This window comes from Octopus bimaculoides, chromosome 6 (assembly GCF_046866305.1).
Source record: "Octopus bimaculoides isolate indiv1 chromosome 6, ASM4686630v1, whole genome shotgun sequence".
Lineage (NCBI taxonomy): Eukaryota > Metazoa > Mollusca > Cephalopoda > Octopoda > Octopodidae > Octopus > Octopus bimaculoides.
In genome coordinates, this window is record NC_142933.1 from 8,998,626 (window position 1) to 9,018,777 (window position 20,152).

Below are 20,152 nucleotides of genomic sequence, written 5' to 3' on the forward strand. Positions count from 1 at the left end.
TCCATAGTCTCTCATCCATCTTTCTCACTCTCCCCTTCTCTCCCCCCACAAAAATGAAACACATTACCTGATAAGTGCCGGTACACTTACCAAAATTTACCTAATCCCTTACAAAACTTTTTTCACAAATTTTAAGCCCCCAAAAATTAAGGGGTTCCTTATCCACGTTAAAATACAGTATTTACTATAACTTATAATTTAATAATTTATAATATATAATTTAATAAATTATTCAATATAATATATAGTTGCATATATCATTCTGTACATCTTAATGTGGAATAATTTAATATATCATTAAATCCTTAAATGGCAGAAAATGGTTGCATAAATGTATGTGCAAAATGGGCAAAAACCAAAAAAAAAAAATCCCTTTTTATACTTATTTTCACTTTAAAAATCTATGATAATACATAGCCGCTCACAAAAACTATAATGATAGTTAATCTCTCACTCAAAAAAATTTACAATCTCACTATTGAAAAGTGCCATAGAATATTCACTTTTTTCTCTGATGATGGCTCTCGCCATGTCACATTTTTGAAACATCAATTGATGATGTCTGTTGTTTAAGGGTTAACATATTTGATATATCGTTTAATGATATATTTGATGAAAATCCAAACCATGTTGTGATTTGTTGTTGCAATCCCTCCCAACCGCAGAAATAAAATAAAGCAGATATCAAGATGACAATATGTCCAATGAATTGAAAGACAACAATAAGGTTTTACAGAAGGAAGCAAAAAAAAAACAAAAAAAAAACATACTAAATATTTTCTTTTCTGTAGAAATATCTTAAAAAATGAAACAGGGAAGATATTCTATACACGTCCAGATCCCAGTCCTTAATATAAAGCAAACACATTAGGATATTGTCTTCTTTAAAAATGCACAAAAAATTTACAGGCACATCCTGTTTAACCCATTTGATACCAACCCGGCTGAAACCAGCTCTGGCTCTGAGTACAAATGTCTTGTTTTCATAAGTTTTGAATTAAAATCTTCCACCAAACCTTAGTCACAACTTATGTTCCTAACACTAGCTGAACGATAACTAAGTTATTTTACTAAATTCTTTGTTATATTTAAAATTAATTGAAAGAAACACAGAGCATCTCAACAGAAATATGGTAACAAAAGGGTTAAAATATATAATAGAGAAACAATTCTTAACCCTTTCGAAACCAATCCGATCTTTGTTTTCAGAAGTTTTGAATTAAAATTCCCCACCAAACCTTAGTCACAATTTATGTTCCTTACATAAGCTGAATGATAACTAATCTATTTTACTAAATTCTTTTTTTATATTTAAAATTAATTGAAAGAAACTCAGAGCATCTCAACAGAAATATGGTAACGAAAGGGTTAAAAGAGTTCTAGGTAAATTATCAATCACACATTCACTCTCTCTCTCTCTCTCTCTCTCTCTCTCTCTCTCACACACACACACAATCTGACACATTCACATACATCATTGTTAAAATTTCTGCTTCTTGAATGGAAATGAATTCCATTTTTCTCACAATTCATTCATTTTTTTTTATTGCCTTTCTTTTCTTTTTTTTTTCTTTTATATTTTTTGCTTTTTGTTTTTATACTTCAAGAATATTCTGAGCTGCAGCTTCAAATTTACAAAAGAAAAAAAAAAAAAAAATGACTGACCACTGCCATTTCAACACCCTCCCCCCTTCTCCACTTCCCTTTAAAAATAAGAAAGAAAAAAAAAACCATAATGTGAGGAGGTGAGGTCAGACGAGTCTGAGGAGTCAGTGTATAGCTGGACTCCCTGCCAGGCATTCTTCTGCAATTGGCTGATGACTTCGAGAGTGAATGGGGACTGACGCCGTTGCTGGAAGACTGCGGCTAAGTGGTGCCGACAGTGTATTCTCTGGGAAAACTTCAGATGGCTGGAAGAGATTCTGATTTTCGGCAGTAGTGGTATGCTTCGGGGCATCAAAGTTACCGGGGACAGCCAGCTGACGAACAACGAGTCTTTTGTAAACTCCATTCAACGCCAGCAGCTCATCATGGGTTCCTTGTTCAACGATGCAACCTTTATCAATGACAAGGACCTGAGAGAGGAAAAAACGAAATAACAAAGATGAAGACAAAAAAGAAAATAAAGAAATGCGCACACACACACACACATACATGCACACGCACACACACTCTGTCACTCTTTTCATCTCTCTCTCTCAACTTCTCACACACACTCTTTCTCATTCACATTCTCTCTTTTCCTCTCCAGCCATGCACACTCTTCTCTCTCTTTCTCTCTTCCATATAACTACCAAACAAAATGAAAATAAAACAGCAAAAATAACAAAACTAGGAATTATATGTTTGTATATATATGTAGTGTGTATGTGGGGGGTTATATATGTATATATATATATATATATATATATATATATATATATATATCGTCGTCGTTTAACGTCCGCTTTCCATGCTAGCATGGGTTGGACAATTTGACTGAGGACTGTGAAACCAGATGGCTACACCAGGCTCCAATCTGATTTGGCAGAGTTTCTACAGTGGGATGCCCTTCCTAACGCCAACCACTCCGAGAGTGTAGTGGGTGCTTATATATATATATATATATATATATATATATATATATAAGAAGAAGAAGAAAAGAGTTACGACGCAAAACCATATACATTAAATGAACATATTTATCTTCAATATATATTTCTGTACAAAGAAAAGATTCATTAAGAGACTTAATAAATCAAAATTCCTTTACACATCCTCAGGAAAAACAAATATAACACCAGAAAAAACACACTCATAACTCTTTTCTTCTTATTATTATAACCAAAAGGATCGATTCTTGAGGAGTCTACATACCTTCACAGTCGATTTTTCTGCTATTTTGGTGATGATTTTTTGAGTTAGCTTACCAATTATTTTTGTTGGTAGTTAATTTATAATATATTGATATATATAAATATACCTATACATATATAGGCACACGCACACATGTGTGTGTGTATAGGATGCCTCCCCAAAACTTAACCATAGTGTTAACAGAAGTAGAAGCCATTACCTGTGCTGCGTTTCTCACTGTTGACAACCGATGTGCAATGACAATCACTGTTCGACCAACCAATGCTCTGTCAATGGCTTGCTGTACCAAATGTTCGCTCTCCGCATCCAAAGCACTCGTAGCCTGTAAACAACAATTCACCAGGGAAATATTTTATCATTCACTTCACAACACATCATTACTGTAATTTTAGCTCCAGGAGACATCATCTCCAGCTGGCTAAAGATAGAGGGAAGAAACAAAGGAATTAAGTCGATTACATCGACCCCAGTGTGTAACTGGTACTTAATTTATCAACCTCGAAAGGATGAAAGGCAAAGCCGACCTCGGCGGAATTTGAACTCAGAATGTAATGGCAGACGAAATATGGCTAAGCATTTCACCCGGCGTGCTAACGATTCTGCTAGCTCACTGCCTTAATGATGATGATGATGAGAAGAAGAAGAAGAAGAAGAAGAAGAAGAAGAAGAAGAAGAAGAAGAAGAAGAAGAAGAAGAAGAAGAAGAAGAAGAAGAAGAAGAAGAAGAAGAAGAAGAAGAAGAAGAAGAAGAAGAAGAAGAAGAAGAAGAAGAAGAAGAAGAAGAAGAAGAAGAAGAAGAAGAAGAAGAAGAACAACAACAACAACAACAACAACAACAACAACAACAATAATAATAATAACAACAATAATAATAATAATGCATATATTTTGTTTGCATCCAGCTCATTTTAAGATTTAAAGCTAAGCTATGAGTGTCCAGCTCAGTCAGCATGGCCTGCAATTGGTCTGTGGCTTCAGCAATGAGTACCAATGTCATCTGTGAATCGGAATTACGTTCGTTGCTAACCATTAATGTTCACATCCCGTGTCCAGTCAACATGGCCTCGATGACCATTTCTAGAGATGCAGTCAAAGAGCTTTGGGGGAGAGATGGTGTCCCCTTGTCTGAGACATAAAGCAACTTACCTCATCGAGTAATAACAAAGAAGGATTCATAATCAACGCTCGGGCAATGGCTACTCTCTGCTTCTGACCGCCAGATAGACGAACTCCTCGTTCCCCTACAAGGGTATCGTAGCCATCTTCAAAGGACATGATGAAGTCATGGGCATTGGCCTTTTTGGCAGCATCGACAATCTGCAACGAACAATTAGGCACAGACACAGTTTATTAGTTAGGGGTCAACATGGATGTAATGTAATGAAGGGTTTAGGAGGAGAAGGCGGAGGATCTGATAAATTATGATGATGACGATCCTGATAGTCATGGGGTAATATCAATGAATGTGGTGGTGGTGGTGGTGGTGGTGGTGGTGGTGATGATGATGATGATGATGATGATGATGATGATGGTGGTGATGATGATAGTGGTGGTGTAATAACGAATGTGATGATGATGATGATGATGGTGGTGGTGGTGGTGGTGGTGGTGGTGATGATGATGATGATGATGATGATGATGATAGTGGTGATGACGATGATGGTGGTATTGTAATAATGAACATCATAATGATGCTGACGATGATGATAGCGGTGGTGTAATAATGATGAACATGATGATGATGGTGATGATGATGATGATGATGATAGTGGTGATGTAATAATGATGAACATGATGATGATGGTGATGATGATGTAAAGAAAGAGAGAGATACAGTGTGATTGATTTACCAATGGAAAGTTATTCCAAGACCCTTTCCTCCCGATAACTGCTCCCTTCTAGAACACCCCCACCGTCCATATTCGACCTCCAAAACAAATTAATGTCACTCACACTGCTAGATAAAGCAGTTAAATCTCTTTCAAATCAAACATTACTGTCTTTAAAAAATGAAGGACATATCAGGTGTTGTAGTCCAAGATAAACTATGCTTGAAAACCATAAGAGATGGTCGTAGTTGAAATATCATTTGATCATGGGTTGGTTCCATGAGGGTAAGCCATGGGGCTAAACAAGTCTCCATGTGATTGCTAGGCCTGCTGAAAGCAACGACCAAATCTCCCTCAAATCATACAAACTACAGTTTTAAAACAGAAAGGATACATTGGATAATAGTTATATGGGATGGCCATGGTGGGAATGTCTTTGATCAGGGATGATAGGTGGTTAAGCAACAAATAAATAATGAATGAACAAGGAAATCTCTGTATGCTTCTTTGACTGGTTAGAGATAACAGCCAAATTGCCCTCAAACTAGATCCTACAGTGTTAAGAAAGAATATACACAGGAAGGCTAATATGGTCATTGATAGAATATATCTGAATAATAGAAGTGATGGTCGTGGACAGAATGTGTTTGAGTGAAAAGTGTGTTTACTTAGTGCTGACCTGGGGCTAAATAACAGCAATTTTTACTGAGGCTTTCATCCAACAGTAAATCAACAATGGCTGAATGGAATAAAGAAAGAGTGTGTGTGTGTGTTCATTCATTTGTTTGTTTTACATCCATTTTTCTATACTAGCATTGGTTAGATGAATACATATTATAGAAGCGTTGTTTTACAGCTAGACGCCCTTACTGTCACTAACCCTTACTTCAAGTAAGGTCTCTGAGATTATGGTTGACTTGTAGTTGAACATAAAGAATAATGCCACTGATGGAAACAGCAATGAAAAACAACAAAACCAAACAAACAAACAGAGAAAAGAAAAGAAAAAGGAAAGGCACGTGTACCTCTTCTGGAGTTGAGTCTCGTCCAAAAGCTATATTGTCTTTGATGGAGCAAGCAAACAGGGTCGGTTCTTGGCCAACCATTGCAATCTGCTTACGAAACCAAGACGGATTTAAGGTTTTAATGTGAAAGCCACCTGAGGAGAGAAAAACATGAAGAAAATAGTAAAAAGAAAGAAATAGAAAATAAGAAATTGATCTGTGAATCAGGAGAATTAGTTTTGAACCATTTAGAACCAATGAAGGGACAACCACTACTTAGGTACTTGAATCACTAGAATTAACAACCAAATCTCCCTTAAAACACAGTCTTTAAAAAATAATGACACCAATGTAGGCCAAGATGTTGGTTGAATAGAAGAGGTAGCAGTCAATCAGGGAGCCCTCAAAGCTAATCAACAGCTTGGCAGGTAAAAACTGGCCTTAACCCTTTTGTTACAGTATTTATTTTGAGATGCTCTGTGTTTCTTTCAATTAGTTTTAAATATAACAAAGAATTAGGTAAAATAACTTAGTTATTATTAAGCTAGTGTTAGGAACATAAATTGTGACTAAGGTTTGGTGGAAGATTTTAATTCAGAACTTTTGAAAACAAGACATTTGTACTACAGAGCCAGGGGTGGTTTCAGCCGGGTTGGTATCGAAAGGGTTAAGAATTGTTTGTCTATTATATATTTTAACCCTTTTGTTACCATATTTATATTGAGATGCTCTGTGTTTCTTTCAATTAATTTTAAATATAACAAAGAATTTAGTAAAATAACATAGTTATCATTCAACTAGTGTTAGGAATATTAATTGTGACTAAGGTTTGGTGGAAGATTTTAATTCAGAACTTATGAAAACAAGACATTTGTACTACAGACCCCAGAGGTGGTTTCAGCCAGGTTAGTAAAGAAAAGCCACCCTATCAGGCAGCTTTTAAGCTAGTATATTTATATAAACAGAATAGGATTACAAATGAAGGTACAAAATAGTCATTCACTCTCCTAGAAATAACAGCCAAATTACCCTGTATACTCTTTCTCTTTTACTCTTTTACTTGTTTCAGTCATTTGACTGTGGCCATGCTGGAGCACTGCCTTCAGTCGAGCAAATCGACCCCAGGACTTATTCTTTGGAAGCCTAGTACTTATTCTATCAGTCTCTTTTGCCAAACTGCTAAGTTATGGGGACGTAAACACACCATCATCTGTTGTCAAGCGATGGTGGGGGGGGACAAACACAGACACACAAACACACATACATATATATATATATACATATATACAACGGGCTTCTTTCAGTTTCAGTCTACCAAATCCACTCACAAGGCTTTGGTCGGCCCGAGGCTATAGTAGAAGACACTCGCCCAAGGTGCCACGCAGTGGGACTGAATCCGGAACCATGTGGTTGGTAAGCAAGCTACTTACCACACAGCCACTCCTGCACCTATCTTAAAATAATACATGAAGTAATTTTTCTGAGAAAAAAAAAGTGCACCTTTTGCCATAAATCTACTTAATCAGACTTCACCCTAATCCTTGACCAGAGCGGATTTGGGAGCAAAACTTCAACAACGACACATGACCATGACTATACATGAAAATGGTTTTTTGCAAAATATTTTCAAAATTTCAACTTACCAAGAAATATCTTGCCACTATCTGGATCATAAAATCGTTCAATAAGATTCACGATTGTAGATTTCCCACCACCAGATGGCCCTACTAATGCTATCACATTGCCAGATTCAACCTTGAAAGATACTCCCTGAAATAATAATAATAATAATAATAATAATAATAATAATAATAATAATAATAATAATAATAACAATAATAATAATAATAACGGTTTCAAATTTTGCCACAAGGGCAGCCATTTTGGGGGAGGGGATGTGTCAATTACATCGACACCAGTATGCAACTGGTATTTAATTTATCAACCCTGAAAGAATGAAAAGCAAGGTCAACCTCAGCAGAATTTGAACTCAGAACATAGTGGCAGACGAAATATCGCTAAGCATTTCACCTGACATGCTAACACTTCTGCCAGCTCACCACTTTCATAATAATAATAATAATAATAATAATAATAATAATAAAATACCTGTTGTTATAGGTGTCCGAGGAATGATAGCAAAAGGGGGCTGATTGCTACCTAGCTCAGATACCAGGAAACCCCAAAATGACAGAAATTCAAAAGATAGTGCTCATGGGAACTGCCCATATCCTACGCAAAATACTGTCTATGTGATCTCAAATTTTAAAACAAACTCATTATTTTCTTAAGGTTTCTTAAACATTCTGTAGAACAACGCTATGTACAAGACTAGATATATGGCACCCTAGGCATAACACCAACATGAACTTCTTACTTGTTGTCTCTTGAGGTCTCTGGGTGAGACTTGGAGCCAACTTGTACAAATGCAAAACAAAAGTCAAACATAAAATAATAATAATAATAATAATAATAATAATAATGATGATGATGATAATAATAATAAAGGTTTCCAATCTTGACAGAGCCATCATATTTTGAGAGGAAGGGGAAGTCAATTGCATCAACACCAGTAAATGACTGGTACTGTTTTATTGATGGAATTTGAACTCAGAAAGTAAAGACAGACGAAATACCGCTAAGCATTTCGCCCGGCGTTCTAACGTTTCTTATTTCTTTATTGCTCACAAGGGGCTAAACATGGAGGGGACAGACAAAGACAGACAAAGGGATTAAGTTGATTACATCGACTCCACTGCATAACTGGTACTTAATTTATCGACCCTCGAAAGGATGAAAGGCAAAGTTGACCTCGGTGGAATTTGAACTCAGAACGTAGCGGCAGACGAAATACTGCTAAGCATTTCGCCCGGCGTGCTAACCACTCTGCCAGCTCGCCGCCTGAGTGTGCTAATAATTCTAGCAGTTCCCATGGTGAGGTCAAATCCAACATGGAGCTAGTAAAACCATTTTTAATTGTTAGAATTCAAGTCAAAGTCTTTTGATAAATATTCTCCTTGTTTCATTATCATCTTTTAAACCCCCCATGTTCCATGCTGACATGTGGTGGAAGTTCCCTGGTTCCTATTTTGTATGAGTGAAATCATTAATGGGGTGCGTTCCCAAGTGTCCGACCTTTGGGCAGAGAAAAAACAATTTTGTATATTTCACAAATTTTATTCAATCACTTTCGAAATACTCCTCCTCTCGGGAGTTCACACACTTTTCCCATCAGCTCTACCACAGCTGGTAACACCCCTGGAATGCCTTCTCTAGAATGCTATGCAGCTCTGTCATGGCTTTCCTCATAATTTCCTCTCCTGACTCACATCAATTCCCTTTCAGCAGGATTTTCAGTTTGGGAAGAGCCAGAAGTCCCACAGTGCCGAGTTGGCAGAGAAAGGAACCTGTCGAACAAATCGAGGGTTGTTCTTGACCAGGAAAGCTTGGATTATGAGGTGCATTCAAAAAGTATCTGACTTCATTTTTACGTCAGCATCCCACCTGCACAAATCCACCCTTAAAACTGGATCCACTGCCCCTTGCTCATTCCCACTTCACGAGTTATTTCCTGGATTGTTACATGATGGTCTTCCATGACTAATTGCTGGATCTTCTCAATTGGCTTCTAGTTTCGGCTTGTGAATGGCCTGCTTGAGCATGCCTCATTCTCCACTGCGGTGTGGCCAGAGAGGAATGGAAGAAGTTGCCATCATCATCATCATCGTCGTCGTCATCGTTTAACGTCCGCTTTCCGTGCTGGTATGGGTTAGACGGTTTGATTGAGGACTGGTGAGCCAGAAGGTGCACCGGGCTCCAATCTGATCTGTCAGAGTTTCTACAGCTGGATGCCCTTCCTAACACCAACCACTCTGAGAGTGTAGTGGGTGCATTTACGTGCCACCGGCACGAGGGTTAGTCAGGCGGTTCTGGCAACAGCTACGCTCAAAAGGTGTTTTTTACGTGCTACCTGCACATGAGCCAGTCTGGCGGCACTGGCAACGACCACCCTCGAATATTGTTTTTCACGTGCCACCAGCATGTGCCAGTAAGGTGACGCCAGTAACGATCATGCTTGAACAGTGCTGCTTACGTACCACCGGCACGGGAGCCAATCCGTGGCCCTGGCAACGATCACGCTCGGATGTGCTTTTAACGTTCCACTAGCACAAGTGCCAATCAGGCGGTACTGTCCATCAGCCACATCAGCGATTTGTAGTTAGAGTAAAGCAGTAGCATGTCTGTGGAATGAAAATCGAAGTGTATTGATGAGTCTTTGCAAAGGAATGTCTTTGTTCAATCAGGGAGGGGTGGGGGTGGGGCTAAACAGCAATAATAACAACAAAAACAGAAATCACAGCTATTACCTTTAAGACTTCATTTTCAGGACGTGACGGATAACAAAACTTTACATCACAGAACTCCACGGCTGCAACAGAATGGAAACACCTTGATAAATAATAATCTTTAATTCTGACAGATTTTTGAAAAAATACTGGTTTCACATTTTGGCACATTTAGGGTAGAGACTAAGTTAAATTACATCAACCCCAGTGCACAATTGGTACTTATTTTATTGTTCCCAGAGGGATGAAAAGCCAAGAAGTTTTATATAATAAAAAGGAAATACTACCACTACTAGGTACATAATAATAATAATGATGATGATGATGATGATGATGATGATGATGATGATGATGATGATGATGATGATGATGATAAATGCCCAGATGTAGTACCAGGCAGTGGCTCTCGTGGCTTCTGATCTTAATTGATTGGAAGTGTTATCATGTACCTTGTTTTGTCTTGGTATAAAAGATGGGCTACAGCAAATATTCTGCTTAATACCACAGATTTGCTTGTCAGTTGTTTGACCATAACCACTTGAGCATGTCCCTTGGTGGCTGACGATATGTGCATCTCTGATGACGAGCAGAAGTAGTGGGGGAGCATCATAGCCATGTGTTGAGAGGAATTCTTTGGGGTTTGAATAATTCACCTTTGGAAACATGGGTGTTTTGCTCAACATCCTTGAACAAATCTTATTCAGGGACCCTTTGAGCGGGATAAGCCACTCGACCTCAAGAAAATTCTAACTGGGCCTCACCTGCGATGTCATGCACTGTTTATCTTGATATGAGATCACCATGTCGCGCACATATGGTTGTGATGTATGTGCCTGGTGTACCCTTATCAGACAGGTAGTCATGATGGGTATATTGGGCTTCATATATTTTACCCCAGTGTCACTTTGATGGCATGCACTGCTCTCTCACTCAATAATAATAATAATAATAATAATAATGATAATGATAATAATAATAATAATAATAATAATAATAATAATAATAACAATCCCTTCCATTAAAGGCACAAGGCCTGAAATTTTGTGGGAGAGGATTAGTTGATGACACTGACCCCACTGCTTAACTGGTACTTAGGTTAGGAATCCCCAAAAGGATGAATTGCAAACTTGACTTCAGCAGAATTTGAACTCAGAACATGAAGAGTGAGAAGAAATGCTGCTGAATATTTTGTCCTGCACTGAAATGATTCTGACAGTTTCTGATTTAGTGTCAATGCCATCAGATTTGAGGGGAGGGGTTTTAATTGATATCACTGACCCAATACTTGATTGGTGCTTTATTCCATTGACCCAAGAAGAACGAAAGACAAATCTGACCCTGGCAGGATTTGAACTCAGAATGTAATCGACCTGAACAAATACCACAAGGTACTTTGCCTCATGATTTAACTTTTCTAGCAACCCAAAATGATGATTAAAAAAGAATTCTTACCTCCATCAATTTTATCTGGGCAAACCCCTGTCTCCATGGAAATTAAAGGTTCCCTATCAAGCAGTTCAAAGACTCTTGAAGATGCTCCCACAGCCTACAAATAAAAGGCAGATATTGTTGAAAAACAAACATAGGCTGTGTGGTAAGTGGCTTGCTTCCCAATCACATGATTCCAGGTTCGGTCCCACTGCATGGCACTTTGGGCAAGTGTCTTCTACTATAGTCTCAGGCCGACCAAAGCCTTGTGAGTGAATTTGGTAGACAGAAACTGAAAGAAGCGAGTCGTATATGTGTATGTGTGTGTGTGTGTGTATATATATATATATATATATATATATATATATGGGAGAATGTACGAAAAAACAACAACAGACGAGGACAGGTGGTGTAAATAACAAAAGGATGTATTAGTATGACGCTCGGGAATACGGAAAGTCTTTAATGTTTCGAGCTACGCTCTTCAACAGAAAGAATACGGAGACAAGGAGAAAAACACGGAGAAAAAAAATTGAATAGTGTTCGGTCAACGGTCAATCATATATATATATATATATATATATATATATATATATATATATATATATATATATATATATATATATATATATATTTATATATATATATATATATATATATAGCAATAAGAAAATGGAGGGGAATAGGTGGTATTCATCAACTGAGGCATGTCACCTCTAGACTGAAACAGCTGTAAGTCATTGTCCCATTTTCGGTCACTAGATGTCCTTTTTTAATTACTGATATGACATAATATGTCACATGTGTTTGTATATTGTTGTTATTGTCCTTTTAGTAAACAAATAAACAAGTAAATTGACACAATACAATGTCTGCAAGTTGATGAATACCACCTATTCCCCTCCATTTTCTTATTGCTATATAAATTAAGAGTAAAATATCTTTTTACCCACACCCATTTATTGCACTCGGTAATACAAAGAAAAAAACACTATTGTAATAATAATTGGGTATTCTTCTGGCAGTATATTGGATAGATATTATCCCTTAGTGGGTTGGATTCACAACCCCTAACTTTCTTGGATATCAAACACAGTTAACCACTCGATACACAAAATATACAACTTACTTGCATGAAATCTCCATAGAGTGATGACAAAAATGCAAAAGCCATTGCCACTTGTAAGGTATACAATAGAAATGCTGCAAGAAACAGTAAAAACATAATAAAAAAAAATACACAATATTCATTAAATTTCTACAAGAATTCACTACTTTTTTATACAATTCAGGATAACAAAATATTACATTATAATCCTTTCTACTGTAGACACAAGGCCTGAAATTTTGGGGGAAGGGGGCCAATCGATTAGATCGACTCCAGTATGCAACTGGTACTTAATTTATCGATTCTGGAAGGATGAAAGGCAAAGTCAACCTTGGCGGAATTTGAACTCAAAATGTAAAGACAGACGAAATACTGCTAAGCATTTTGCCAGGTGTGCTAACGATTCTGCCAGCTCGCCGCCTTAGGCACAAGGCCTGAAATTTTGGAGGAAGGGGTCAGTCGATTAGATCGACCCTAGTATGCAACTGGTACTTAATTTATCGATCCTGAAAGGATGAAAGGCAAAGTCGACCTCGGGGCTCAGATGGAATTTGTTGAGGCAGATGGAATTTGTTGTTCTACAGCTGGATGCCCTTCCTGTCACCAACGCTCACCTGTTTCCAAGCAAGGTAATATTCCTCCATGGTCAAACATAATCTCACTGAATGTTTGAAACGAACAACACTGCTTGTATGACAGTGACGCTCGTTTACAATTATCGCATAATGTCAAAATACAGAAGCATACACACACACACAAGGGGGTTCTTCCTGTGTCTATTTACAAAATACACACACACACACACATGACAGGGTTCTTCCTGTGTCTATTTACAAAATACACACACACACACACATGACAGGGTTCTTCCTGTGTCTATTTACACTATCATTCACAAGGCTTTGGTCAGCCAGGGGGCTACAATAGAAGAAACCTTCGCAAAGTACCACAAAGTGGGACTGAACCTGAAACCATGTGCTTGGGAAGTGAACATCTTAACCCCACAGCCATGACTGCACCCCTTACACTATATATCATATCAATGTAACCACCTCAGCCACCACTCAGTACCTTTGGAAACCAATTAATTGTTAATTATTTAGACTAAATTCAACATATAGGTGTGGGTGTGGCTGTGTGGTAAGAAGTTTGCTTCCCAACCACATGGTTCTGGGTTCAGTCCCACTGCATGGCACATTGGGGAAATGTCTTCTACTATAGCCTCAGGCCGATTAAAGCCTTGTGAGTGGATTTGGTAGACAGAAACTGAAAGAAGCCCATTGTATATATGTGTGTGTGTGTGTGTGTGTGTGAGCTCATGCCAGCATGGAAAGCGGATGTTAAACGACGATAATGATGATGTATATACGTATATATATATATATATATATATATATATATATATATATATATATATATATATATATGTATGTATGTATGTATGTATATATGCATATGTATATGTTTGTGTGTACACTGCATATCAAACTCACTCCTCATCTGTCAACAAAATCTCTTCCAATTACTTAAGAAGATAGTCTGTTTAGTCAAGATATTCATTTCATATTTATACGGTTTGTTGTGAGATAAGCATTTGGTTCAGATAAAATAAGAACGTTGACTTACAAAAAAATAGGACATCAGTGAAGTATACCAGAATCAAACTTACATGTCAATAGTCCAGGTGAGACAGTTTTCTCGTTAACTAATTTTCCTCCATACCATAGTACAAGGCAAATGGCTGCATAAGATATAAAGCCTACAGTGCCATCAAGTGTTCCTGCAAAGAGAGAAATTTTATATCAGTAAAAAAATCATCACTGTAAAAGAAACACTGTTAGTAATATGAAGCAGAGAGGGAATGTGTTGTCTGGACAGACTAGATGAAAGGAAAGGGCTATAAGAAGATGAAAGAAAAGGTCGATAAGAGAATGAAAGGAAAGGTCTATAGGAGTTGTGTGAGAGCTGCAATGCTGTATGGGAGAGAGACATGGTGTCTGAGGGAGAGAGAGATGGCAATTTGGAGAAGGGCTGAGAGAGCAATTGTGAGAGAAATGTGTTGAAGGTACACAAGATACCGAAATATCGTTCAGCAAATTTAATTATGGAACTCTTCTTCTTTATTTACATATTCCTTCCAGAGGAGTTATAGCAGTCCTAATATTATCTACAATAATAATAATAATAATAATAATAATAATAATAATAATAATAACAATAATAAATGCGTTTCATTTGCGAAGGTGAATACAGTTAGTTATACTCCGTGAAAATATATATTTCAAAGTTAGTATTTTGTTTCATGTTTGTATAAATTAACCCATTGGAGATTAGATCAATATCTAGTTATGTAAAGGGACAGACAGTCTACTACAACTATGTAGGTAATTAACGTGATGCAACAGAATGAAGGAATTGTGGGGGTTTAGTTCAGTAAGAGTTATGCCCCTTTACAGCTAGTCAAGCTAGCGTAAAGGGAAGTAACTCGTGCGGATTAGTTCCAGAGGTAGAGTGCACGCGTAGTATGCGAGGGGTACCGGGATCGTTGCCAGGATTTTCCTGTTTGATTATCATTTATTTATTATAGGGACACACTTGGCTGTGTGATAAGAAGCTTGCTTTCCGACCACATGGTTCTGGGTTCGGTCCCACTAAGTGACACCTTGAACAGATGTCTTCTACTCTAGACCCATGGCAACCAAAGCCTTGTGAGTAGTAGATTTGGTGGACGGAAACTGAAAGAAGCCTGTCACATGTGTGTGTGTGTGTGGATGTGTGGGTGTTTGTGCTTGTTCACCACCAGTGCTTGACACCCAGTGTTGGTTTGTTTACGTCCCTGTAATACTGTGGTTCAACCAAAGAGACCAACAGAATAAGTACCGGGGTACACACACATTCGACAAGCTTCCACACAGTTTCTGCCTACCAAATACCAAGGGGATTTGATCAACATGAAACCCTGAGAGAAGACGTTGGTTCAGTTCCACGCAATGGCATCAAAGCTGGAATCCGGTTGTTCGAAGAACACAAACTTCCAGAAACTGTGTAGAAGCTTGTCGAATGTGTGCTGCTGCTACAGCAGCATCATCATCATCATCACCATCACCATCATCATCATCATCACCACCACCACCACCACCACCACCACCACCACCACCACCACCATCATCATCACCATCACCATCACCATCAGTGTCATCAACACCACCACCACCACCATCATCGCCATCATCATCACCACCATCACCACCGTCATATTCAACGTCTGTCTTCCATACTGGCATGGGTCGGATGGTTTTAACAGGACTTAATGAAACCAGGGGACCGTATCGAGCTCCATTGTCTGTTTCGACCAAAGCCTTACCCACCCACGCAAAATGGCACATATCAAAAGAACTTACAGCTTACCTTGGACAGCGGATAATTTCTTCCCAATGTTGTAGCTATTCTGGATGTGTCCAGCATAGTCTTGCTGGACTTTGTTTTCACAGGCAAATGACCGCACCGTCCGTAGGCTTGAGATTGACTCTTCTGCTGCGGTCCCAGCTTCAGCTAAGTTGTCTTGAAATGCCTTTCGTAGTTTCTTCAGGTAATGACCTGAAAGGGAAATGAAGAAAATTCAGTTTTGTGAACTGCTGCGCCAAGTGTTGAATAGGTTTACATACAGAAATGGGTTGTCAGAGTATTTGCTTTTCGTTCCAGTCTATGCAACTCTGTGGTCTTCTACCACAACCTTGGATTCGTTGATGCTCTGTGAGCAAAATTTGGTGAGAGGAAACTGTGCAGAAGCCCATAATATACAGTATGTGTGTGTGTGTGTGCACATGCTTGTGTATGTGTGTGCATGTGCATGTGTGTGTGTAAGTGCTTGTGTGTGTGTATGTGTGTCTGTGTGTGTGTGTGAGCACTTGTGTGTGCGTGTGTGCATGACGAAATTTAATAAATCTGTATGTGTGGCAAGTGATAATGAAACGGCGGTCTTACCATACTGGACGGCTCCAAATGATACCAGTGGTACTACTCCGAGTAAAACACCAGTTAATGCGGGGTTCAAGACAAACATCACAGCCAAGGAACCAATGATTTGAAGCATGTAACGCAACAGCATTGAAATATTGACCTTAAATAAATAAATAAATAAATAATAATAATAATAATAATAATAATAATAATAATAATAATAATAATAATAATAATAATAATAATAATAATGATGATAATAATGATAATGATAATGATAATGATAATAATAATAATAATAATAATAGAAAGATATATTTTTTCCAACATGTAAATAATGAACAGAAAAATTTTCCGGCAACCAGCCATGAGGATCGAACTCACACCCCTCCAATATCCGGTTGGAGTGCTCTACCTTTTAAGCTAAACTGCCGAAAGGCGAATTCTTCTGCAATTTTAGAAGTTATAAAGTCATCCAGAAACGATAGATGTCATAGATTATGTTATATGTAAACAATGCTGGAAAATTTTTCTGATGTGAAAAAGGATTTTATCCTTTATATATACTGTTCAGTATTTACGTGTTGAAAAAGATTTATCTTTCTACTTGTTCTACAATACATTTCAATGCTTTAAAATCAAACTTATGCTTGTTTACATAATAATAATAATAATAGTAATAATAATAATAATAGTAATAATGATAATAAATGCCCGGATGCAGTACCAGGCAGTGGCTCTCATGGCTTCTGATCTTAATTGATTGGAAGTGTTATCATGTACATTGTTTTGTCTTGGTATAAAAGATGGGCTACAGCAAATATTCTGCTTAATACCACAGATTTGCTTGTCAGTTGTTTGACCTTAACCAGTTGAGCAGTCCCTTGGTGGCTGACGATATGTGCATCTCTGATCATGAGCAGAAGTAGTGCGGGAGCATCATAGCCATCTGTTGAGAGGAATTCTTTGTGGTTTGGATAATTCACCTTTGGAAACATGGGTGTTTTGTTCATCATCCTTAAACGAGGAGGAGGAGGAGGAGGAGGAGGAGGATAATTACACTATGTGCACACACGCGCACATACACACACACACACACACACACACACAAACACTCATGTATACATGCAATTAGTTATAGCGCTTCCGCATGAGACTAAATGAAGGTTAAACCTTTCCTACTAAACTCAAAATAAGAACAGCTTTCAACTTACAGTGACAGCATTTTGAAGAACTTGTGTGTCCGATGACAACCGGTTCGTTAACTCACCAGTCCTGGAAATCAAGAAAGAAGAAATACAAGAACCGCTTTTACTGAGAGAAAATGCCAGAAACCAAAGAGGACCAACTTTTCAAAGAATTCCAATGTCTGAAATACGTCAAGAAGAGAAGCTCTACTTGCTCAGCCAAACTGCTGGAAATAACAGGCAAATCTCCCTCGAATTACACTTCAACATTAACAGAAGGGTCAAGGGTTTAGTGATGTTGTTAAACCAGGTAACAGGTTACGTCTATGTCGTTAAATCAGGTAAAAGGTTAAGTCTATCAGCCAGGTAAAGGTAAAGTCTGTTTTTAAACAGGCTTCCACACAGTTTCTGTCTACACTCAGTTTTACATACAAAATTTAAGTCACTGATAGAAGACATTTTGCCAATGGCTCCCATGCCAATGGCACGTAAAAGGCACCATCCAAACATGGTTGATGCCAGGTCTGCCAGACTGGCCCCTGTGCCGGTGGCATGTAGAAAGCACCAACCGATCGTGATGGACGCCAGTACCCCTGTACTGGCCAGTCCCCACTTTGCCAGCCCCCACTTTGCCAGTCCCCAGTCAAATCGTCCAACCCATGCTAGCATGGAAAGTGGACGTTAAATGATGATGATGATGATGATGATGATGATGATGATGGTTTAATGAGAAATTTTTGCTGTATTTACCTTGTTTTATCATAAAAAGCAACTTCCTGACATATGATATTATTAAAAATATCTGTACGCAATCTTGCTACAAGTCTTTGACCAGCTAAGTTGAAGATCCAGCAGCGAACCATAGATGCTATGGAACCACCGAAATATATTCCTAGCAATGTGAGTACAGTCTTGTTTAATGCATCTGAAAGATAAGAAAAAGAAAATTGTCAATGAATGTTTATGTCTATAATCTTCGATTAAATTCCACAAAATTTGTATAATTTCAACAACCAAAGAGAAAAGTTTAGGAAAATGGTTGTTAGCCAAATTAAAATCTAGTTCAATCAGAGAACCTTCTAATCCTTTTCATGTAATCCCTCCAGAGACAGCCCTTAATTCTATGATACAAAACCACGGGCATATGGCGTAGTGGTTAAGAGCGCGGGCTACTAACCCCAAGATTCTGAGTTTGATTCCAGGCAGTGACCTGAATAATAATAATAATAATAATAATAATAACAACAACAACAACAACAACATCTAAAAATACCTTAGGAATGAGAACCCAGGTTCAAAATTTCCCCAAGACACCTGATGAAGGCTGGAGGGTATATCAGCCAAAACGTTGTGTTAACAACAAACAAGATGAGGACAGATATCCGTCAAATGTAAACAATGTGCATAATTCCTTATCTCTCAAATATAGATTTCCTTGATCAAGGATGACCTTAGGTTAGTCAACGATAACAACAGTTCACAAACCCAAATTACTGAAAAATATAGAATTATTGTTGTTATTGCTGTTGATGATTAATGCAAAGTTAGCTCTGATGTATGACAGAAGACATTCCAGACCTGACTACCCTATCTTTTTTAAGGCTTTCTAAGACCACTTTTAAGGGAACAGACTTAGAAATTCTGGGTTAGTATCCAATGTGCTGTAATATCACTGGGAGTAAGGCAACTCTGAGTTTTTGTCAAAACATGTCCCTAGGAGAAGGCACAACTGTGTCCATAGATATACCAGTGATATACTTGGGCAGGGTGTCTGGACTTGGCAGCCTTGGATGATGAATACTTCAAGACGAAAATGAGATAAATGCAAACACAATGCTGAATAAAGTGAAAAAAATAAATTTATTAGTTACTTCATCATTTATTGAAAAAAAAAATTAATATTGGTGGCTTCCATCCTCATGCAGTGCAAGTATGGCTGTGTTGTGAGAAAATGTGCTTCACAACCATGTGATCTCAGGTTCAATTCTATTTAGGGTAAGTGTCTTCTACAATAGCTATGGGTCAACGGAAGCCTTATAAGTGTAATTTGATAGATGGAAACTGTGTGGAAGGCCATGGAAGTGACCAAGTTTTTCAGATGATAGACTTAATCCCTCCCCTCCTGTAACACCAACATCTGACCCAAAAATGCTCTTGTTAACAGAGACTATATTTTGTTGCAAGAATCCACAACACATCTCCATGCATGGCTTCCTTCCGTCAGCTCCACACACCATCAAATTTCTTATTTCTTTATTGCCCACAAGGGGCTAAACATAGAGGGGACAAACAAGGACAGACAAAGGGAATAAGTCGATTACATCAACCCCAATGCATAACTGGTACTTTATTTATCAACCCCAAAAGAATGAAAGGCAAAGTCGACCTTGGCGGAATTTGAACTCAGAACGTAACGGCAGACGAAATACAGCTCA

At 38.0% G+C, this 20,152-nt stretch overlaps 1 protein-coding gene across 1 annotated transcript in view; it reads right to left on the bottom strand.

The window, feature by feature from the left end:
- Positions 1-205: 205 nt before the first annotated feature.
- The window catches only part of LOC106867985 (uncharacterized), a 33,110-nt gene continuing 13,163 nt past the window's right edge, over positions 206-20,152 (bottom strand). The window contains exons 5-17 of the mRNA XM_089353381.1: positions 18,468-18,642; positions 17,745-17,805; positions 16,555-16,690; positions 15,979-16,167; positions 14,240-14,350; positions 12,592-12,665; positions 11,487-11,580; positions 10,056-10,117; positions 7,332-7,458; positions 5,710-5,843; positions 4,002-4,172; positions 3,056-3,178; positions 206-2,075 (exon numbers count right to left, since the gene is read on the bottom strand). Coding sequence (XP_089209507.1) covers positions 1,770-2,075; positions 3,056-3,178; positions 4,002-4,172; positions 5,710-5,843; positions 7,332-7,458; positions 10,056-10,117; positions 11,487-11,580; positions 12,592-12,665; positions 14,240-14,350; positions 15,979-16,167; positions 16,555-16,690; positions 17,745-17,805; positions 18,468-18,642 — 1,763 coding nt within the window. The 3' untranslated portion in view covers positions 206-1,769. The remainder of the gene's footprint in view (positions 2,076-3,055; positions 3,179-4,001; positions 4,173-5,709; positions 5,844-7,331; positions 7,459-10,055; positions 10,118-11,486; positions 11,581-12,591; positions 12,666-14,239; positions 14,351-15,978; positions 16,168-16,554; positions 16,691-17,744; positions 17,806-18,467; positions 18,643-20,152) is intronic.